At 43.5% G+C, this 23,461-nt stretch overlaps 1 protein-coding gene across 5 annotated transcripts in view; it reads right to left on the bottom strand.

Moving 5' to 3' along the window:
- Positions 1-23,461, bottom strand: part of PPP6R2 (protein phosphatase 6 regulatory subunit 2) — a 298,731-nt gene that overhangs the window by 121,844 nt on the left and 153,426 nt on the right. For all 5 annotated transcript variants that reach the window (XM_056573053.1, XM_056573055.1, XM_056573054.1 and 2 more), the window contains exons 14-18: positions 22,521-22,606; positions 20,886-20,966; positions 16,079-16,176; positions 14,668-14,725; positions 4,902-5,023 (exon numbers count right to left, since the gene is read on the bottom strand). In XM_056573053.1, the coding sequence (XP_056429028.1) occupies positions 4,902-5,023; positions 14,668-14,725; positions 16,079-16,176; positions 20,886-20,966; positions 22,521-22,606 (445 nt within the window). The remainder of the gene's footprint in view (positions 1-4,901; positions 5,024-14,667; positions 14,726-16,078; positions 16,177-20,885; positions 20,967-22,520; positions 22,607-23,461) is intronic.

The following is a 23,461-nucleotide window of genomic DNA, read 5'->3' on the forward strand; positions in this document are numbered from 1 at the left end:
TGTAGTGTTTTTAGGTTACATACACACTGGAGGCAGATTACACTGAGTCTCCCGCTAGGAGTTTGAGCTGCGGCTGAAAATTTGCCGCAGCTCAAACTTGAAGCGGGGAACTCACTGTAATCTGCCGCCAGTGTGAATGTAGCCTGTACATTCACATGGGAGGGGGGTCAAAACTACAACTCCCAGCATGCACTGACAGACCATGCATCCTGGGAGTTGTAGTTTTGCAACAGCTGGAGGGACACTGATTGGAAAACCTTGAGTTAGGTTCTATGACCTAACTCAGTATTTTCCAACCAGTGTGCCTCCAGCTGTTGCAAAACTACAACTCCCAGCATGCACTGATTGCGGAAGGGCATGCTGGGAGATGTAGTTATGCAACAGCTGGAGGCACGCAAGTACAACTCCCAGCATGCCAAGACAGCCTTATGCTGTTCCTGAATGCTGGGAGTTGTAGTTTTGCAAGATTTAGAGGGGTTCAGGTTGTAAATCACTGTCCAGTGGTCTCAAAACTGTGGCCCTCCAGATGTTGCAAAACTACAACTCACAGCATGCCCGGACAGCAAACTGCTGTCTGGGCATGCTGAGAGTTGTAGTTTTGCAACATCTGGAGGGCTACAGTTTGAGACCACTGCATAGTGATCTACAACCTGAACCCCTCTAAATATTGCAAAACTACAAGTCCCAGCATGCCCACACAGCAAACAGCTGTCCGGGCATGCTGGGAGTTTTAGTTTTGCAACATCTGGAGGGCCACGGTTTAGAGACCACTATAAAGTGTGGCCCTCCTGATGTTGCTAGGCAACAACTCGCCTGGCAGGACCCGGATGAATTGCTGCCGCCGCCGCTGCACGTGGGGGTTCCCCGCATGGAGGATCGCGCACCGGGATCCGGGATCCAGGTAAGGGACCTTCGGCGCCGGTCCCTGGACAGATCCCGCGTTTTTCCTGGACACCGATAGGTGGGCAAAGCGGGGGAACCGACCTTTAACCTCCCCCCCCCTCCCCCGGTCTGCTATTGGTCAGGGATAGGAGGGGTGGCACCAGTGACCCGTATGACCCAGAATCGCGCAGATCGCAGGTCTGAATTGACCTGCGATTTGCGCCCATCGCGGTCATGGGGGGGGGGGGTCTCCGGACCTCCTCGCCGATGTGCCGGGATGCCTGCTGTTAGATAACAGCAGTCATCACGGCCCGATCACCGCTACCGGTGACGCGGCGCTCCCGGAACCCCGCGACATACATGTACGTCGCCTTGCTGCGCCGTACAGGTACGTCGCTCGTCGTGAAGGGGTTAATCAAAGTGTTTGCAATAACTGGAAACGAGTCTTTTACAGCACTATGGAGTTCTGGCCTACTCTCTGCAGAATTCATTTAATTCAGCCACATTGAAGGGTTGGACTTGCTGGTGATTTTGATCATTGTCCTGGTGCAGAACCAAAGTGATTGAGGTCACAAACTGACGGACATTAACTACTTTTCCATGTCATCTGATTGATAGACAGATTTGGTTTTCTCTCTGGCCTGTACATCAATTGGATTAAGTAGGAAACCATGCCCCTATTAGATAAAGACGGGCCTCCTGTGATGCGTGGCCTTCCCGTGGTCTCCTCTTTCTAATACTTGGGCATCCATATTAACCAAACTGTGTCGCAGGACCTAGTGACTAATGCTCTTAATTAAACTCCTAACTTATTTTAAAGAGAAATTTAGGGTCTGGAGTTCTCTTCCACTGGCCAAATTAATTTAATTAAGCTTATTATCTTGCTGAAGTGCCTTTATGTGTTACAGCACTCCTCCGCCCCGGTACCTAAAACCTTCTTTTGCACTCCAGACCCTTTCCCCCCCCCATTTATCTGGGGTCCTAATAAGCCCAAGGTAAAACTATCCACTCTCCAGCACCCCAAGTCAGCTGTGGGGGTAGCTCTCCCTGACATTTATCTTTACTACCTGGGGGCCCGCTAAAGTATCTCTGGCACTGAGTGCATGAGGAGCCCTTGCCCGGGGCTGAACATGCCTTAGCCCACTTCCTGAATGTCGACTCCCTTAGGCCAGTTTTGGAGGGCTCAACAGTGGTGTGTAGGGGACTTCTGCCTGCGATGAAACTGGCTTTAAAGATATGGAGGACGACCAAACAGCTTCACACTGACACATAGGTGTGGAAATAAAAAAAAATAAAAAAAATAAAAAAACTACTTGCCCAAGAGACTAAAATGGGAGCACAATCTACTTATCCCTCATGACAATCCACTTGTTCGGGACAATTTCTGGATTTACATTCTCGTTTTTTCCTCCTTGTCCAATAATAACCATAACTCTTATTTTTCCATCTACAAACCCATATGAGGCTTGGTTTTTGCGGGACCCATTGTACTTTTTTAATGACACCTTTTATTTTTCTAAAACATATGCTCCGAAACAAAACCAAAAAAATATTGGTAAGGTAAAATTGAAAAAAAAAAAAAAAAGATAGGCAAATTTGGTGTTTTTTCTTTTTTACACTATTTACCTTGTGGTCATGCTAACATGTTATTTTGATAAATTTAACAAATTTAAAACCCCTGTAACTAATTTTTTTTCGTATACCAGGCTGTATGGACGGCTCATTTATTGTGCCATAATCTGTTGTTTGTATCGGTAACATTTCGGTATTGACCTGACTTTTTAAATCACTTTTTTCAGGGTTGTTCTAAAAATTGTAATTCTGGGGTTTGGAATTTTTTTTTTTACATTTACGTAATTTACTGTACAGGATACATAGTGTTTTATTTTAATAGTTCGGACAATTGCGCATGGAGTGATACCAAATAAATATGTATATTTTTATTATGTTTACATGTTTTTTTATATAGGAAAATTGGGTGATTTGAACTTTTAATATGGAAGGGGTTAATGTGTGTCTTTTACACTTTTATTAAACTTTTTTTTGACACTTAGGGGACTTTTAGGATGAATAGTTCGATTCCTCATACAGTTCAATGCAGTTCTATTGAACTCCATTGATCTGTATGCTCAGCTTTGACAGCGGCAATCTACAGTGTTAACAGCTGGCCGCATGTCGGCTATTAGCGGCAGCCCCCAGCTACTGAAATCAGCTGGGGGCCACCGGGTATGGAGCGGGCTGGAGTCAGGAGTATCGCCGTTCTTGTGGGGGCTTTCATGTCCGGCCCTGCTTTCCCGAAGCAGGGCTAGAGGCCTGAAAAATTCACCTGCCCGGCATCCAGAACTGCATGTCCCGGGTGTTGAACGATAGGATTTCCACATCCCTGCAGACACCCCGGATGACCTTCCCCTCTGGCATAATCCACATTTCCCCCACCTGAGGAACCAGTTAGATTACCAGTTCTGGATCACTGCTGGAATTCGATCCTTAGATGTGTATACTAATAATTTCTCAAAGTCCTTAACTCAGCTGCAGTCTTGGACTCTGATATTGCTAGAGAGGCCATCTTCAGTTATCTGCAGCTACACCATGCATTTAATGGTCATACCTTGATGATAAGCCACCTATCTCTGCATATCCCCTGCTTGGGGTCCTGAAGTCGCAGGGTCCGTGGGGTCTCATGTCCATCCTGTATACTCACCTGTATACTCACCTCATCCAAGCCATATACAGAGAGACCACAATGGGACAGAGTATACCTGGGTAACCAACACCTAACCCAACGTTTCGCTACTGCTTCATCCGGGGCGTGATGCCCCGGATGAAGCAGTAGCGAAGCGTTGGGTTAGGTGTTGGTTACCCAGGTATACTCTGTCCCACTGTGGTCTCTCTGTATATGTCGTTTTATATTTTGCTATTAATATGTATAGTATCAGAGTAATCTTCTTTATTATGTTGTATTATTGCACATGGGCTTAGTCCCAACAATAAGGGTCTGTTTACATACATCCTTGTGTAATATATCTATATTTATTGGTAGCCACGACTCTCAGGCTGGTCCATTGTGGTCATTATCACAATTGTTTGTTGTATATTTTCCAATCCCTTTTATGGGTTTTTAATGTAATTCATGTATTAAAGTATTGTTTGATCTCTAAAACGCATTTCTTTCCTTTGTTGTTATGTCCTATTAGACTCCATAGAATGAGACGTTCTGTCTCGGACTCTTGTCACAGATGCTTTGCAAATAGGGCTGACTTTTGGCACCTTATGTGGGCATGCCCATAAGTTACGTCCTTTTAAACTGGTGTACTGCAAGTGCTCTCAACTCTTGTTAACCCTGCTTCCCCTACAGAACCGCTAATTTGTCTCTTCGGGATCTTGGATGGAGATCTAGCCTCACAATACTCGCGTTCTCCTTCAGGAGACACTGTTCATGGCTAGGAAAACGATTGCACTCCGGTGGATGGACCGGGGACCGGAGACCTCTGACTCTTTCTAGACGGAAAAAGTTAATTAATACTATTGTGCCTCTTTCTCATGTTGTATATAAACACAGGAAATGTCCCGCAAAATTTGATCAGGTATGGGGCCCTTGGTGTTCTTATAACAAATCGGGCAGGTCCTTCCTGCCTGGTTCGTAAAGCTTTTATCAGTTTCTAGACATCGATTGATCTACAGAAGTGTGGTGTCCATTACTACCTATAAGCTGTATGCTTTAGTGCCGAGATGGAATATGTTCACTGGTTTTATATTTTCTTCTGTCACCCTAGCGTGTCTTTGGTTGATGCATAGTTTGCTTTGTTTTTTTTGACATGTACCAATTCAGGAGACTGAACTCAGTTACCGGATGGACTTTTGTGACTTTTTCACTTACTCTGTCATGTTTGTTCTATTTGCATCATTGTATTCTTTACACATTTCTATCCTTTTGTATAAGCTGTACTGTCAAAGGGTTTTTTATTCTTCAAAAAAAAAACAACAAAAAACAAAAACAAACTAATAAGTGTGCTACTTACCGAGTTCTAGACTTAACTTGTGTGCCATAACCAATCTCCTTTTCCTCCCAAATATCTTCCTCTTCATCGTCAAACTGCTGAATTCTTTCATTGCAGCAGGCTTCAAATAGGGCAGCATTAGGCTTAAATAAGGAAAAATGTATATACAATTACATGTGACAAACTGCTAATAATCTATACATTTAATAACAGTTTAATAACCTAAATCTTCAATTAATCTTCTCTATATTTTAGGTTGCCCCCTCTTTATGTGTAATCATAAAACAAACTACTGTATAAATCAAGTTTTCACATTAAATGGCATGAGTCAGCAGTTTTACGGTGACTGATTCCATTTAAAGGGGTTAACCAGAAAAACAGAGCTAATTTTTTTATAAAAAAAAAAAAAAAAAAAAAAAACAGCTCCCTGTCTGTCTTCAGGTTGGGTGTGGTTCTGCAGCTCAGTACCATTCAATTGAATGGAGCCAAGTTGTAAAACCACACACAACCTAGGGACAGACGTTGAAGTGTTTTTGAAAGAAATTAGCTCTGTTTTTTCTATTCCTGGATAACCACTTTAGGGAAACATAAAACTAATGCAACAAAAATGATGCAGGCAGCGCAATCCAAGCACACTATGATTTACTCTGAAACATGTGGGCGTTTCAGAGAAATCATAGTTTAAAAATACCACTCAATACTGGTAAGTAGACATCGCTGAGTGGTACGGCTCTCTCTTTCTGTGACTATAGAGATATGCATCACTACATACTTGGGTCCCACCGGCATTATTAAACTTTGGTTCTCTGAAATACCAGAAAGAGTTAGAGTAAATCATACTGTGCTGGGATCGCACTGCCTGCAGTTGGGGCTGCATACAACTGGTGACTGGTTACCTTTAAGGTCACAGGTAGTGCCTCCACAGTGGGTTATAATCCTGGGTAGGTCCAGGGGCTGACTATTTGTCAATCCCTTGTCCACTCAGGTTTACCCCCAATTGTGTGTAGGGAATACCATGTATTTTAGGTGCTGTACATGCCTTCCTTGTGTGGGGATTGCTGTGTCCCCAGCTCCTTGTATGCATCACTGTGTGCGGGTATGAGATATCGGTTGTAAATAAAAAACATAACTGTAGTAATTTTATTGACTCTACTTCAATTTTATTATCATTATAAATAGTCTCTCTTTATGTTAATAATACTATTTAAAATAGTCCTCTTTAATACCGTTTGTTCATATATCTGGTTGTCTGAATTTTTTCAACACTTTGGCTGCATTCGCTAAAGTTTTATTACCTTGGAACGGCCTCTAGTATAGCCCATTTGCAATATGGCAATCTTTGATTTTCTTCCAGTGTCTATGCATGTGCTAAGTTGAAAGCTGTGCGCAGAATGAGCTGCTACTATGGACGCTTCTACACTTCTTGAGCACTGTGTGATTGGCTCGCTGACTCCCCTTTGACCCGAATCTTCTTTTCTGATGTCAACATGTGGAATGCTTGATGTCCCACGTTGTTATGTTTGTCTTCCTTTCAGAGTCTCCTATCTGTGACTAGTGACTAGTTTCTCCTGTCATTTAAATTATATTATTATATGTACCTGATCACTGGATGTAAGACTAATTGCAATTTATTTGATTGTATACTATGACACCATGTGAATAATACGTATATAATCTATTTTTATATATATATTTTTTATTTAGACTTGTAAAATTGTATACAATGTCAAACGCTATGCTGTAAGTGTGTATTTTTACCTTGTACTGATCACTAGCTTGAAAACAATGGTGACTGCTGAAATATTATGTTGCTCTATGGAATAAATCTACATCTTTGTTTATACAATTAACAATATTTGGTATGCAGCATTGTCCTTTGGCCATTACTTTGGACCTTTGACCATGGTCATATATCTAGAAGCACCCCCAGAATAGAATTTTTGCCATGCTTGCCTCTTTATTGCCATTTTTTTTAAATATCCTGTTAAATCCTGGAAAGCAGAACTTCATGAAGATCCGAAACAATATAGATTTATTCACCCAATGTTACAAGGCAAAGTTTCAGATGCTTAGTAAAGCTATTTTCAAGTTTCACTAAGAGACCTTAAAGAATCTAAAAACATTGCTTTGTAACATTGGGAGCATAAATCTACCTCATTTTGGATCTTCTGGACGGTTGCTTCTTTACTTGAGTTTTGAATTTTCAGTTGTCCATGTTGCTCCTGTAAAGCATATCTCAGAAATACTCCTAATGTGTCTACTGTCTACTAGTACTTATCAGCTGCTTTATGCTCTGACGGAAGATCTGTCGTTTTTTTATTCAGACATGGGGTTTCCTGCTACCACCTCTGTCCAAGTCAGGGACTGTCCAGTGAAGGACTGGTTTGCTATAGGCATTTGCTACTGCTCTGGAAAGTTTAGGACTGGGACACAGCCGGCAGCAGGGAGTAATATGGGAGTACTATGTCTGATTGGAAAGAATATACAACTTGGGCATGCAGCAGCTAATAAGTACGGTAAAGCTTATAATAGAAGTAATTTACAAATCTGTACAACTTAATGGAACCAGTAAATTTTAGAATTTTTTTTTTAGAATAACCCCTTAATTGATTGCATTTATCTTTCTTCCTTTGGTCTCACATATTTGAAGTCCCCTGATGATCCCACAATTTGATAGAAAAAGGTGTTGAGACTGATTTATCTTGCTATCAAGGATAAGGTCTTTGTCAATCACTCACTTTGCTCACTAAGGGTGTTTATATTGTCTCAATTTGCAACCTGGATTTTGATATAATTTAGTGCGACAATATGGGGGAGATTTATCAAAATCTGTGCAAAGGAAAAGTTGTCTAGTTGCCCATAGCAACGAATCAGCTTGCTTCTTTCATTTTTAACAAGGCCTCTGCAAAATGAAAGAAGTGATCTGATTTGTTGCTATGGGCAACTTTTCCTTTGCACAGGTTTTGATAAATCTCCCCCTATGTGTATAACTACACACTTCTCATCCACACTTTGCATTGAGTATTTTTGGTTTTCTCTGATTTGTTGGTTTTAATTGGTTTAATAATTAAACTAAGAACCTGCAGCTCTGAGTATATGATGTCCACATTTTTTCCCACCAAGTTGTAGGATCATCAGGAATGAGACTGATTAATCCTCCTATCAAGGAGAAACTATTTTGTGTATGTTTTGGGGAATACATTTCTTGGAGAATATGTATTGTTTGGAGAACTCTTTTTAAGTAATAAAGATATATGATGTTCAGAAAATGCCAGAGTAACAGCAATAGTGACTCTGAAAGCCTTTAGAATTGTTTTCTTGATTTACTAGGGATGTGTATACTTTCTCCATTGTTGGGACCTGGATTTTGTTAATGCCTTAAGGACGAAGGGCGTACAGATACGCCCTTGCGTCCTGGTACTTAAGGACAGAGTGCGTACCTATATGCGCTGGTCCCATTACTGAGTTTGAGGCATGCCCACAAGCTGGGCATGCTTCATACCAGGTGGGTCCCAGTTGCTATGAGCAACCGGGACCCATGGTTAATGCCGAGCTTTGCTGATCAGGCCGATGCCCGGCATTCACCCTTTAGATGCAGTCATCAAAGTTGATCGTGGTGTCTAAATGCAGGGGTCAACGTGCCTGTTAGCTCAGCTGAGCTGATCGGGACATTAGCGGTGAAATAGAGGGTCCCAATCAGCTGAGTGGACGGCCCTTACCTGCCTCCTCACTGTCCAATCGATGCTCTGAAGCTTTGGCCAGCCATGGCAGGCTAGAGCAGCAGAGCACCGATAACACTGATCAATGCTGAGGCAAAGCTCAGCATTGAACAGTGTATGCTTTCAAAAGATTGCATGTTATAGCCCCCTTCGGGGACTGAAAAAAGTAAAATGGACAAAAAAAAAACAACTTTATAAAAGTGAAAAAAAAAAAAAGACTTAATAAAAGGGAATTAACCCCTTCCCTAATAAAAGTTTGAATCACCCCTCTTTTCCAATTTAAAAAATAAATAAAATAATGTAAGAATTATATGTGGTACCGCTGTGTGCGTGAATGTCCAAACTATCAAAATAGGTAAAAGATGCCCAACTTAGGTGGAAGGCTGGATCCCAGCCACCTGCAATACCTTGCAACCCAGACTAGCATTAGCAGATGCAAAGGTATGTACCTGGTAGAATTTCGTAAAAGGGTGTAAAGACGACCAAGTGGCCGCCTAAACTTGCATGGCTTAAGCCCTGTTGCGGAGAGCCCAGCAGGCTCCGACAGAACGAGTGGAATGAGCTGAGGGGTGAAGGGTGGAGTCTCTCCCTTGCAGCGGTAAGCTTCCAAAATGGCAGAAAGGATCCACCGCGAAATGGTGTCTTTTGAAGCAGGGAGCCCCTTACGATGACCCTCCGGAAGCACAAAAAAGGAGTCACTCTGAAAAAAGGAAGAAGTGACTGAAAGGTAAAAACAAATAGCTCGTACCACATCAAGCCTATAGGGCAAACGTTCCTTAGGATGAGACATAGCAGGACAAAAAGACGGAAGGACGATGTCCTCATTTAGGTGAAAGGCGGAAACCACCTTAGGTAAAAAGGATGGAACTGGGTGAAAAACAACCTTGTCCTGGTGGATGACCAGGTAGGGCGAACAGCAGGATAGGGCTACCAGCTCCGAAACCCTTCTAATAGAAGTGACCACAATAAGGAAGGCCACTTTCCAGGAAAGGAGACGAAGAGGAACGTCCCTGAGAGGTTCGAAGGGAGTACCCTGCATGGCACCGAGAACCAGGTTCAGATCCCAAGGGGGAATAGGTGATCTGTAAGGAGGAGCCGCAAGACCCACACCTTGTAGAAAAGTCCAGATATGAGGATCGGACACCAGGGGACGTTGACAGAGAATGGAAAGCCGAAACTTGTCCCTTAAGGGAACTGAGAGCCAAACGTTGTTCCAGCCCAGACTGTAAAAAGGAAAGAAGTTGAGGGAGAGAAAAAGTAACTGGAGAAAAGGAGTGAGATTCACACCAACGAATATATGACCGCCAAGTACGGTGGTAAATCTGGTGGTGTACCATGCCCGCCTGGGCCAGTCCGGAGCCATGAGAATAGCAGGGACGCCCTCCACTTTGAGCTTCCTCAGGACCCTGGGAATGAGAGGAAGAGGAGGGAAGAGATAGGGGAGGGCAAAGTGTGACCAGGGAATCAACAGGGCGTCCAAGGCTAGGGCCAAATGATCCCGGGACTTCGCCGCAAAGATAGGGATTTTCTGGTTGTGGCGGGAGGCAAATAGGTCCACGTCCGGAGTGCCCCAAAGGTTGCAGATTTCCGCAAATATCTCTGGATGAAGAGACCACTCGCCGAGGTCGGCCGAGGAGCGACTGAGAAAGTCAGCCTCCCAATTTTTCACTCCTGGTATGTGAATTGCTGAGATGGAGGGAACTCTGAGCTCCACCCAGAGAAGAATCTTGGAGACCTCAGCCATCTCTGCTGAGCTGCGTGTGCTGCCCTGGTGATTGATATACACCACAGCTGTGGAGTTGTCTGATTGGACACGAACAGGAGAGTCCTGGAGAAGGTGCTCCCAATGGCACAGGCAAAGATAGATTGCCCTGAGTACCAGGGTGTTGATGGGGCGAAGGGCTTCTCGGGAGGACCAAAGGCCCTGGACTGTCCGGACCCTGAAGACTCATCCCCAACCGCTGAGGCTGGCATCCATCAGGATGACCTGCCAGTGGATGAGCAGAAAGGATCGCCCTTGACAAGAAGAGGGGACCGAAGCCACCACAGGAGGGACTGGCGAGTCCAGGGAGGAAGGATGATCCTGCCATCAAGGGATAGCGGAGTGAAAGGAACGGCTTCCATGGCCGCCACCATCCGACCCAGGACCTCCATGCAGAACCGAATGGAGACTGGAACAGGGTGCCGGAGAATCCGAACTTCTGATAATAGAGCAAGGCTTTAGTCCGGCAGATGCCGAATCTGGGAGGACGTTGTGTCGAACTGAAGTCCCAAGAAGATTACAGACTGGGTGGGAGTCAGGTTGGACTTGTCCTGATTGATCACCCAGCCGAAACGGGACAAGGTCTGAAGAGTGAGACGGAGACTCTCTTGATTCTGGGCCCTTGTTGGAGTCTTGACCAAGAGGTCATCCAGGTAGGGGGATCATTGATACACCCCGTGCACGCAGGAGGGCGATCACTGCCGCCAGGACCTTGGTGAAGACCCTCGGAGCAGTGGCCAGTCCAAAAGGAAGGGCCACAAACTGAAAATGGCCCTCTGGAACTGCACTGCGTAGAAACAGAAGCCCCCTAAGTTTAAAAAATGGCCTTTTGTTTTTTTTCAATTTCACCTCACAAATAATATTTTTGGGTTTCACTGTAGATGTCATAATAAATTACAATTGCTGACGCAAAAAACAAGCCCTTATATGGGTCTGTAGGTGCAACTTCGAAAGTGTTATGATTTTTAGAAGGTGAGGAGGAAAAAACTAAAGTGCAAAAATTAAAATTGTCCTAGTCCTTAAAAGGGTACTCCGCCCCTAGACACATGGATGTGGAAATCCTATCGCCCTACCGCACCACCAGTTGGGTCCAACACTAGGTGGCTGAGAATTTGGGAGGCTGGGAAGCTAGGAGGTGACCTTTGGAGACACACCCCCTGCCCTAACCCTAACTACATGTCTCGGGCAGGTGAATTTTTCATAGATTTAGCCCTGTATCGGGCAAGCAGGGACAGACCGACTTCCCCCTTATTTTTATTTAATGCCGGCGTGAGGCGCAGCTGCGCTCAGGGTGTATGGAGTGGGCGGCGATGGCCCCCAGCTGATTTCAGTAGCCGGGGGCCGCTGCTCAGAGCCCCCCTGCCAGACAACTGTAGTGCAAGACTTTTATATATTCCTGTGCCCAGGCTTCAAAAATAAACAAAATTAACTTTATCATACCTTCCAACGTGCCCCGTTGGTCCGGCACAGGCCTCATGGTCCAGCGGTGCTAACCTCATTCAACTTCCTGGGGACAGGGATGATGCAGAGCCGTAGGCGTATCACCGTCCGCAGCGATGTCCAGCCTCGGCTGGTGATAGGCTGAGCCCACTGTCATATAAGAAGCCGGCCAGAGCTCCTAACAGGACAGTGGGCTCAGCCTATCACTGACCGGGGCGGGCCATCACTATGGCCGGTGATACGCCGACAGCTCTGCGGTGTCCCCGTCCCCAGGAAGTTGAATGAGGTTAGCACCGCTGGACTGAGATGCCTGTGCCAGACCAACAGGGGCACGTAGGAAGGTATGTTAAAGTTTATTTTCTTTATTTTTGAGGCTCGGGCAAAAGAATATATAAAAGTCTTGCACTACAGTTTTACTTTGTTGCTGGGAGCAGGTTTCCGATGTGCACTGCGCAGGCACGCACAAGTCTACTCTTAGCCCCTGAGGTGCCGGCCGGCGGGTCTTTAGTGTGTGTGAAAAGACAGTTCATGCGACCTAGCTGCAAGTGGTTGAGCGCCGCCACCGACACTGGGACTACAGTTCTGATGTCCACTCATGGCCGGCTCAGGTGAGGAGGCCGAGCATGCAGGTGGCGGCAAGGGTGGTTGTATATATATGTATATATATATATATATATATATGGTGTGAGTGTATGTGTGATGTGTATATGTAATGTATGATGTGGGGGCGGGGGTGGGCATTGGCGGGTGTATGTATGATGTGTGTATATGGATGGTGTGTATGTGTATATATGATGCGTGTATGATGTCTGTGTATGTGTGATGTGTATATGTAATGTATAATGTGTGCAGAGCAGCGGCGGGTGTATGTATGATGTGTGCATATGTATGGTGTAATGTGTGTATGTGTAAATATGATGTGTGTATGATGTCTGTGTATGTGTGATGTGTGTATGTAATGTATGATGTGGGGGGAGGCAGTGGCGGGTGTGTATGTATGATGTGTGCATATGTATGGTGTATATGTATGGTATGATGTGTGTTTGATGTATGTGTGGTGTGTGTATGTAATGTATGGTTGGGGAGGGGGGCAGCAGCGGGTGTGTATGTATGATGTGTGTGTGTGTGTGTATGTATGTATGTATGTATGTAATGTATGATATGGGGCAGAGGCCAGTGTATGTATGTATGTTTTGTACAGGGGCGGACTGACATGTTGGGCACTAGGGCAGTGCCCAAGGGGGGGGGGGGGGGGGGCGCTGCTGCCAGTTGTGCTATCTCATTTTTTATTTTTTTAGTGGCTTTTGGCCACCTGCACTAAATTGCACCACCAGAATCTCGCCCCTTAATACTCGCCCGCCAACCAAGAGCCCCACGGATGCACGCAAACACGCCTGAACCTGAATATATCCAGCATGTTGCACCATAACCTTAACTGTAGAACTATAAAGTGCAACATGCTGGGAGTTGTAGTTTTGGTTCGGGTCAGCTGCAGAGCCAGAGGCTGCATCAGGGCATGCTGAGTGTTGTAGTTACTAACTGCAATTCCCAGTACTCCTTGACACAGCCTATGGCTCTGCAGCTGACACGAACCAAAACTACAACTCCCAGCATGTTACACAATAACCTTAACTGTACTACTATACAGTGCAACATGCTGCAACACCCACAGAACCATAGACTGTATCAGGGCATGCTTGTGTTGTAGTTATCTACTAACTAAATGCAACTTCCAGCATTTTCTGACACATAAATTAGAGTAAATAAAATGCACCACATAAACTGGAGAAGCAGAACACACCCCCAGTAACACAGCGTAGTTCAGTGTTTTTCAATCAAAAGACTCCTATGAAGTTCCTATGAAGACTAAAAAATATTTTTAAAAGTGAGTATATATGTGAATAAGCCCCTTTCCTAATAAGTTTCCAATTTTCTTTAAACAAAAATAATGTACAAAAATAAACATAAGTGGTATCGCTGCATGTGGAAATGTCCAGGCTATTAAAATATGATGTTAACTATACCGTACGGTGAATGGTGTAAATGTAAAAATTTGTCGAGAATTGCTCATTTTTGGTCACTTCATATGAGATTTTTTTTTATAAGGTGATCAAAAAGTTACCTCTGAACATAAATGGTTCTGATAAAAACTACAGATCACAGCACATAAGATTGCCCTCATACATCCCTGTATATGGAAAAATTGGAGTTATAGGGGTCAGAAGGGGGGGGGGGGGGCTTGCCTCGGACGTAAAAGGAGCTCGCTACAGCTCCCCCGCCGCTAATAGCCTGGCATGCTGTGATCGCCGTGGCTGCTATTAAACCATTAAGTTGACAGCACTAAGTTGAAAGCAGTGTCTAAAGGGATCTTATATCCATCCCTGGTGGTCTAGTGGGGGGGATCGTACTATTTTGGTTAAAATTATTTTATCTACCAGGACAAGTGGATTTTCTTGAGGGACAAGTAGATTGTGTTCCGTTTTAGTCCCTTGGACAAGTAGTTTTTTTATTTTTTTATTTCCACACGCCTGTAGACATCTTATCCCCTCTGTCGGGACCCCCACGATCAGACATCTTATCACCTATCCTTTGGATAGGGGATAAGATGTCTAGGGGCAGAGTACCCCTTTAAGGCCAAAATATGCTTGGTCCTTAAGAGGTTAAACTTTAGTGTGCCATGCATTAGTTGTATAACTAACTACGCACTTCTCATCCCCATCACTTGCATTGCATCTTTTAGGTTTGCTCTGATGTGTTGTTTTTTGGCTGCTTAATTAACTAACTTCTTCACTAAGTTATTTAGTATAACAAAGACACAATCAAAATGTTGAATAGGCATGGCAGATGAACATTCCATGATACTTACATTTTCATCTTCAGCTTCTAGATTAAAATTAATCTCTGTGATCCGATCAAAGGGAGCACTAAAACATAGCGAAAAGGAGTTAGAGCAAAGTTAGTATGGTCTCATAAAATGTTTTACACTTGATAATGGTATTTGAGAAGAATAATGAAGGTGATTTATGTGATTGTACATAATCGTTCACAAACGTTCTATTGTAAAAGAGATAAACAGTTTATGCGTATGTTCACATGGTCCAGATTTACAGTAGACAATTCCTCCATTAATTTTACCATAATCCACTACAGAAATCCACAGCTGAAAGATTTCTTCTGCAAATTTACACACTGATTAATTCAATGGAAGTTCCAAAGAGCTTTCCTGTAATGTTTTAGTTTGTTGTCACAGATTTTTTCTGCAGCATGTGGATGAGCCATAATATTTACAGTGCACAGCCATCGCCAGCAGAATTCTGTGCAACATAAGGTTAAGATGCAAACTTATGCTTAGCATGTCCAAAGATCGGACCCCCACCGACCTGCTATGGATAAGGAATAGCAAGCAGAGATAGGAAAAGACCTTTCAAATCACCAGATCATTTGTGGCAAATAGGCCTTTACTCTTAAAAAGTCCTCCTGTGTGGAGACTGTGGGGGAGACTTATCAAAACCTGTCTGGAGTTGTCATAGCAACCAATCAGATCACTTCTTTCATTTCTGAAAATGAAGGACAGGTTTAAATAACGGACACATTTTTTTAATATATATACATTATGGATATCAGATGCAGAGAGTATGCTGAAATCACAACCATCAGTGATAAACATGTGTCGGCAGATAAGAACCATTTGGCCCATCTAGTCTGCCCAAAATGCTGAATCCTATCAATAGTCCCTGGCCTTACCTTATTTCAAACATAGCCTATCCTGTGCAGGTGTGATATTACTTTTAAACCTTTGCCCCTCTAAATCGATGTCCTCATGTGGTTGTTTTTCTTCTTTCAAATATGCATTCTTCCTTTACTGTGTATTTATTTTTTAATTATTATTTTATTAATTTCGAAAGAAGGTTGGTATAACAGTACAGGAATTACCATACAGTCACCATGAAACATGGTATAAAGGCACATCGATCAGCTTGTAGGCTTCTATCACTTCTCCCTTGTCTCGTCTTTAAACTGGTTATTAGTCATTTTAGCAAAACTGTATAGATCTAAGACTGTGTAACACCTAAGACTGTGTAACACCTGACACTGTGTAACACACAATTCAAAGACAATCTTTAGTGTAAATGACGTGGATTACGGCTGGCCAAAACAGCTGTCGGCCATATACTAATTCAGCAGACTACTATGTCTTCTAACTGAGCCCCACATACACCTGCATGCTCAGTGCATGTATTTTGAATTAAGAGAGGGGAAAAACTGAGGTATTTTACTTAATATTGTCTTCCTGCTCTGCAAATTCTTCATCATTAAAACCAAACTGGTCGACAAAGTTAGACGTCATCTGTTGAATTTGGTAGTCTGAAAAAGCCTGAAATACAGAAATTAGGGTCAAACAAACAGCAATTTACAAGAGTACAAGAAACATGTGAATGCTGCTGCACTCCTTCATAGTGACCCAATCTTTATCTAACATTAAAGGGGTACTCCGGTGGAAAACCTTTTTTTTTTTTTTTTTTTTTTTTTTTAAATCAACGGGTGCCAGAAAGTTAAACCGATTTGTAAATCTCTTCTTTTAAAAATTCTTAATACTTTCAGTTCTTGTTAGCGGCTGTATACTACAGAGAAAATTCTTTTTTGGTATTTCTTTTCTGTCACGACCACAGTGCTCTCTGCTGACACCTCTGTCCATTTTAGGCAGCATATGTTTACTATGGGGATTTGCTCCTGACAGGGACAGATGTGTCAGCAGAGAGCACTGTGGTCAGACAGAAAAGAAATCCAAAAAGAAAAGAACTTGCTCTGTAGTATACAGCCGCTAATAAATACTGGAAGGATTAAGATATTTTTAATAGAAGTAATTTACAAATATTGGAAAGAAAACAGCTCACAAGTCACAACCAACGTCCAAGGTATATGTGGTTAAAATGATCAGTCCCCACTCATCGACAATAGTGAAAAGTAACAATGATAATATATTAACCACACCTCAAGGATGATACACAATGAACAAAAATTGTAGACAGTTTTATTGATAGATAGAAATGCAAAACAATTATCCAATGTTATTCACAATATAAAATCAATAAAAAAATGTAATTAATAAAACATAAATGTAAATAACAAGACTGATAGAGCAATAATATGTATAACGTTTTACCATTGGGCCCTAATGGTATATAGAAATGAGTATAGCACTGCTATTTATGTAGTTGTTAAGTTATCGGCCGATTGTCCGGCATAGACTGTTAGTCCGGCAATTAGATGGCAATAATGTGAAACAGTCTTTGGTTAACAGACTAAGCTGTTCACATTATTGAGAATTGGTTGTCTCTCACCCTGTCCGCTGGTCTTCGTACTGCGACGGGCCAATGATGGTAAAATTGCTGTGTTGTAAGCGATGGTTAGAATCCGTCTAGCGGCGGGACTCTGGCAAGAGACTCCCATGTCAGAGGTCTGTAGCGGCGGCGTGCGGCTGTGTTATTATAAATCCATTTTAAAACAAAGTACAGTAACCCCCCGACCTACGATGGCCACGACATATGATAAAATCGACATACGATGGCCTCTCAGAGGCCATCGCATGTCGATGTCAGCATCGACATACGATGCTTTTATATGTCGGGGCCATCGCATTAACTGCTATCCGACAGCGCAAAATGCTTAAGCTGCTGTCGGATAGCAGTGTAATGTGCCCCAGCAGGTTCACTTACCTATTCCCGATGCTCCGGTGTCTTGCGCATCTTCTCCAGGGTCCGGGCCTTGCTTTCCGGTGTCGTTATTACGTCACTACGCACGCCGCGCCGGCGCAGCAGCGTAATAACGTCACCGGAAAGCAAGGCCCGGACCCTGCAGAAGATGCGCAAGACACCGAAGGATCGCGAAGAAGACACCAGAGCAGCGGGACAGCATCGGGAGCCCCTGGAACAGCAGCGGGAGCGGTGAGGACCTGGTCCGGAGCGACAGGGACAGATGCCTATACTTTACATTGCACGGATCCCTCAACATACGATGGATTCGACAAACGATGGGTCGTTTGGAACGAATTACCATCGTATGTTGAGGGACCACTGCATACAGAAGAATTTATTTATATTATTGAATCCTGTTCCTATTCAAGATCCATGAATCCAACATACTGTTTTTTGTGTGTTCCAAGTCCACTCCATAGATTTAACCTATCTCACTAATGAAAAACATATGTGGACTGACAATATAAAAAGAGACTTTGCTGCTGTCACTTACATCTTTTGCATACTGAATAAGGGGTCTATTTAAGTGCCCTGAAACGCGTCTAGGTCTAGACACAGTCTGAATAGAGCATTAGAAATATGCACTGCTCCTCTAGAAGCCGGCACATCTATTGAAACAAACCGTTTATCCATCTATTGCATCAGCTGGGAGTCTCACCTACCTGCCGCACAAGTATCCCGTTCTGGCTGGTCAAGCAGAGGTCCGATACCAACACAGCCGCACGCCGCCGCTACGGACCTCCGACGTGGGAGTCTCTTACCAGAGCCGCGCCGCTAGACGGATTCTAACCATCGCTTACAACACAGCAATTTTTCCATCATTGGCCCGTCGCAGTACGGAGACCAGCGGACAGGGTGAGAGACAACCAATTCTTAATAATGTGAACAGCTTAGTCTGTTAACCAAAGACTGTTTCACATTATAGCCATCTAATTGCCGGACTAACAGTCTATGCCGGACAATCGGCCGATAACTTAACAACTACATAAATAGCAGTGCTATACTCATTTCTATATACCATTAGGGCCCAATGGTAACACTTTATACATATTATTGCTTATCAGTCTTGTTATTTACATTTATGTTTTATTAATTTAATTTCTTTATTGAGTTTATATTGTGAATAACATTGTATAATAAATTGTTTTGCATTTCTATCAATCAAACTGTCTACAATTTTTGTTCATTGTGTATGATCCTTGAGGTGTGGTTAATATATTATCATTGTTAATTTACAAATATGTTTAACTTTCTGGCATCAGTTTAAAAAAAAAAAAAAAAAGGTTTCCACTGGAGAACGCCTTTAAGATTCCTTATCATGGGAAGCTGCGCAGATTATCCCCTTATGGTGTGATCCAGCATCTATGAAGGTATTCTTATAGACGAAGAAAAAAGTGCTCTCCTGCTGCTGTTTCTAGATAATATACACCTATTGTCCCTTTGGAGTTACAACCCTGTATTATCCTGCTGCTGCTGCTGCATTTGGATATTATATGCTTCTTTTATGTTTGAAGCAACAGCTCTGCATTATCCTGCCATTGTATCCAGGGTCTTATGGGTATTTGCATGCATGCTATCACATGAACCTCTGGGGAGCCTTATACCACAGCAGGTTGGATAACTTCATTGAAGATGCTATTTTGTTTTTCTGATGAAACCCATTGGGGGAGATTTATGACTTTTTTTTTTTTTTTTTTTACTTTTAATTGGTCTAATTTGCATGTATATTTTTTTTTTGCAATTTTTGGGATCTGCATTTTTTTGCACTTTTTTTTATTTACAATATACAGTAACCCCCCGACCTACGATGGCCCCGACATATGATAAAATCGACATACGATGGCCTCTCAGAGGCCATCGCATGTCGATGTCAGCATCGACATACGATGCTTTTATATGTCGGGGCCATCGCATTAACTGCTATCCGCTTAAGCTGCTATCGGATAGCAGTTTAAGCATCCCTGGCAGGTTCACTTACCTATTCCCCCTGCTCCGGGTCCACTTCGCGATCCTCCGGTGTCTTGCGCATCTTCTCCAGGGTCCGGGCCTTGCTTTCCGGTGTCGTTATTACGTCACTACGCACGCCGCGCCGGCGCAGCAGCGTAATAACGTCACCAGAAAGCGAGGCCCGGACCCTGCAGAAGATGCGCAAGACACCGGAGGATCGCGAAGAAGACACCGGAGCAGCGGGACAGCATCGGGAGCCCCTGGAACAGCAGCGGGAACGGTGAGGACCTGGTCCGGAGCGGCGGGGACAGGTAAGTACAGCTTCCTATACTTTACATTGCACGGATCCCTCAACATACGATGGATTCGACAAACGATGGGTCGTTTGGAATGAATTACCATCGTATGTTGAGGGACCACTGTAGATGACTTCTGAAACTTGCCTATGTAGGCCACTTTATGTGCAGTAGTAATTAAAGGGGTACTGGAAAACATTTTCTTTTAAATCATCTGGTACTAGAAAGTTAAACAGATTTGTAAATTACTTCTATTAAAAAAATCTTAATCCTTCCAGTACTTATCAGCTGTTGTTACGATTCACAGGAAGTTATTTTCTTTTTGAATTTCCTTTCTGCTTGACCACAGTGCTCTCTGCTGACAGATTTTTTAATAGAAGGAATTACCAAATCTGTTTAACTTTCTGGCACCAGTTGATTAAAAAAAAAAAAAAAATAGGTTTTCCAGTGGAGTACCCCTTTATCATTTTCAATTTTTCAAAAATATGCTAAATTCAACGCAATGGTTCAAAAAAAATATGCAAACAGACCACCTTCAGTGCTGCTTTACAAACTTGCTTTACAAAGTTAGAAATGGTGCTATGAAGTCATTTTGTTAGTTTTGGTGGACTTGCACATTATTTATCACACGTGATAAATTATGCGATGTCTGGCAAAAAATATGCAACAAAAGTAACTTTAAAAATTACATACACAACGACTCTGTGATAAATCTCCCCCCATTGTCTCTGGTGGATGGAAGTGACTGTGCTACCTTGTTTTCTTATTCCTATATCAGCAATAATCAACATATAGCTATCTTGGGAATTTTCTTCTTTGTCTGATAATTAACAGCTCATAAGCAAAAAAAAAAAAAAGGCATAACTGGGAAATGTTTAAAATAGGAAATCTCAGCTTAGTTTTAGGCCTAGTGGCCAGAATAGAAACTGCAAAATTGCTGGATTATTTTAAAATCTAGATATAAAATGGAAAAATAAAAAATAAATAAAATAAAAAATCTGCAACAAATCTTTACAAAAATAGTTAACATAAACACTTTATAAATTTCTATATTGAACTTAATATGCACCAGTTGAACAACTCACTTGCTGCACAGACAATTCATTAGGAAAAGCACTGTCAATATCTTCATCTTCACTGGATGAGCGTAAATGATGGGGGTTAACCTGACAATTGCAATAAGATACACCAAGAAATTATATAAGTAACTGAAAATGCAGGATGTCTTCACTAATTTAAGCTTGCAGGTAGAACATAGAACAGCGAATTCCAAATTTTTACTGCAGTGGGCCACTTCATTAGAAATGTATGTGCATGGGCCGCACTCTTTTTTTTTTTTTTTTTTAACTGCACGCCCCATCCCACAGGCTTGCATTGAGGGGGCGGAGCGTGACATCATGAGGGGGTGGAGCCGTGAAATCACGATACTCCGGCCCCTGTATCGTGAGTCATCAGCCATGGAGCAAAGCTTTGCTCTCAGCAGCTAATGGCTGGGAGGCTGCAGGATAGATTGCGGGGGTCCCGCCTCTGGATAGGGGATAAGATGTCTAGGGGCGGAGTACCCCTTTAGGGGCACACCCTCAGCATCATGCACGCTTATTGGGAATGTGCAACGTTGTGACTAGCATCATGTGCATTACAGCTACTATTTGCCCATCCACACGCAGAATCCAAACATCCGCTGATTTTTTTTTTTTGCAGACATACATGTGGTGGAAAACCACCTGTACATACATGTGGTGGAAAACCACCTGTCACTCAAAACTTGCAAACAAGTGGCAAGTCCTGGGTGGGCAGCTTGGGGCCCCTCTGTTTGACAGGGTGCACCAAGCCTGAAACTGGAGCTCCAAAAGCTCCAATGATGATCCAGGCCTGGGTGCAGTTACTGTTGGAGAGGCTGCACCATCATGTTGGGCAGGCCATATTTGGCCCACAGGATGCATGTTGGACAGCCTGAACATAGAAGATAGGGATCGACCGATATCGATTTTTTAGGACCGATAATCTGTGACCATTCAGGCCGATAGCCAATAACTTATACCGATATTCCAGTATAAGTTATCGGCTATTTACACCCAACCCGCACCCCACCCCTCCATCTCCCGACCCCGCAGAAGCCGCTGCAGATCAATGATATAAAGAGGGCGCTTTAAATCAATGAACTGCAGCGGCTTTTGCGGGGCCAGAGACCGCCGCAGCTGCCCGCTTCTCTCCCCCTGCCTGTCCTGGGGTCCTCCTCAGTCCAACCACCACCGCCGCTGCCCCATTGCCTCCCCCCATCCTCTGTGTAATAATTACCTGTCCCTGGGGCTCGGGGTCCACGCTACTTCTGGCGCCGGCGGCGTCCTGAGCTGTCAATGTGCCCACTGACTGTGATGTCACTCGTCATTGCGCTGCGCAGCGCACAGCAATAGCGCAGGATGTTGCAGGAGCCAGAAGTAGTGTGGGCCCGGGAACAGGTAATTATAAAACCGGGGATGGGGGAGGCAATGGAGCAGCGGCGGCGATCTTTGGCCGGGGAGGCAGGGCGGGGCATTATCGACAAGGTAATTGCCGATACCGATAATGTCCAAAAATCGTGAACATCGGCCAAACCGATAATCGGTCGATCCCTAATAGAAGATACAGCTCACAAATATATATTATTATGATGATCTGAAAATAGGACAGAATAAAGTATACTAAGCAGACAGGAATAAGTACTGAGATGGTAACTTTACCAAGTCCACCGTATTCTTTCGGTTTGTTTCAGTCAAGGTCTCCTCAACAAAGGTTTCCCACCTTCCCCTGCAGTCCTCTGGCAGCTCTAGAGAAATAAATAGGGAGCAGCATAACATTTCAAAAAGCATGACATAAAATCATTTAGTAACATTATAAGTTAACACTTATAATAAGAGAATTAAATAAAACACAATAATTTATAGCATAAAACATGCAGATTTATACAAATTAAACCCTTTGCATAAAGAAGCACTCCAATTTATTTAAAAACCGAACTGGAGCCTGCTAGGGATGTACATACTACAGCATACTTACCTTGTATAATTCTTCCTTGGTCCTTCACTTTAATTAACCTGATGGCAAAGCTCTTTCTCCTCTGCTGATGATGTTCCAATCCCACTACAGCCTCAGTGATTGGCTGCAGTGGATTCAGAACATCATTAAGGCTGGGTCCACACTAGGGCTGCACGATATATCGAATCGCAATTTTTGCGATATAGCGATACGGCCCCCCGGGAAAACATGCGATTATCTGCTCGGGCTCCCGCGGCGGGCCGGCCAGAGCAGGTAAAAACAAATGTAAATACCCGTATTCATCGGCGTATGACACGCACCCCTGTCTGCGTGTTATATGCCGAAAAATCTTCTGGTCACTGATTTAAAGCGTTCGCAGTAGCAGCTGCTTGTGAAGTATTTGCAGCCCGGCTGCGGCCACTTTAAATCAGTGACCAGCGGCAGCTCCTCCCCGCAGTGCTTATAATTTTCCTTACCCCCCCCCCTCATCATTCCCCCTTTTCCCCTGCTTTTTATAGTTTTTTTTTTTTGACTTTCCTTACTTGGCTGCGCTTCGGCAGGCCAGGTCAGGCGGCCGGTCTTGCGGGCTGTGTGGTAATGAAGCCCGACTCTTTTGACATCACTTTTCATTTCCTGCAGCCGCCGC

The sequence above is a fragment of the Hyla sarda genome, chromosome 4, assembly GCF_029499605.1.
Source record: "Hyla sarda isolate aHylSar1 chromosome 4, aHylSar1.hap1, whole genome shotgun sequence".
NCBI lineage: Eukaryota > Metazoa > Chordata > Amphibia > Anura > Hylidae > Hyla > Hyla sarda.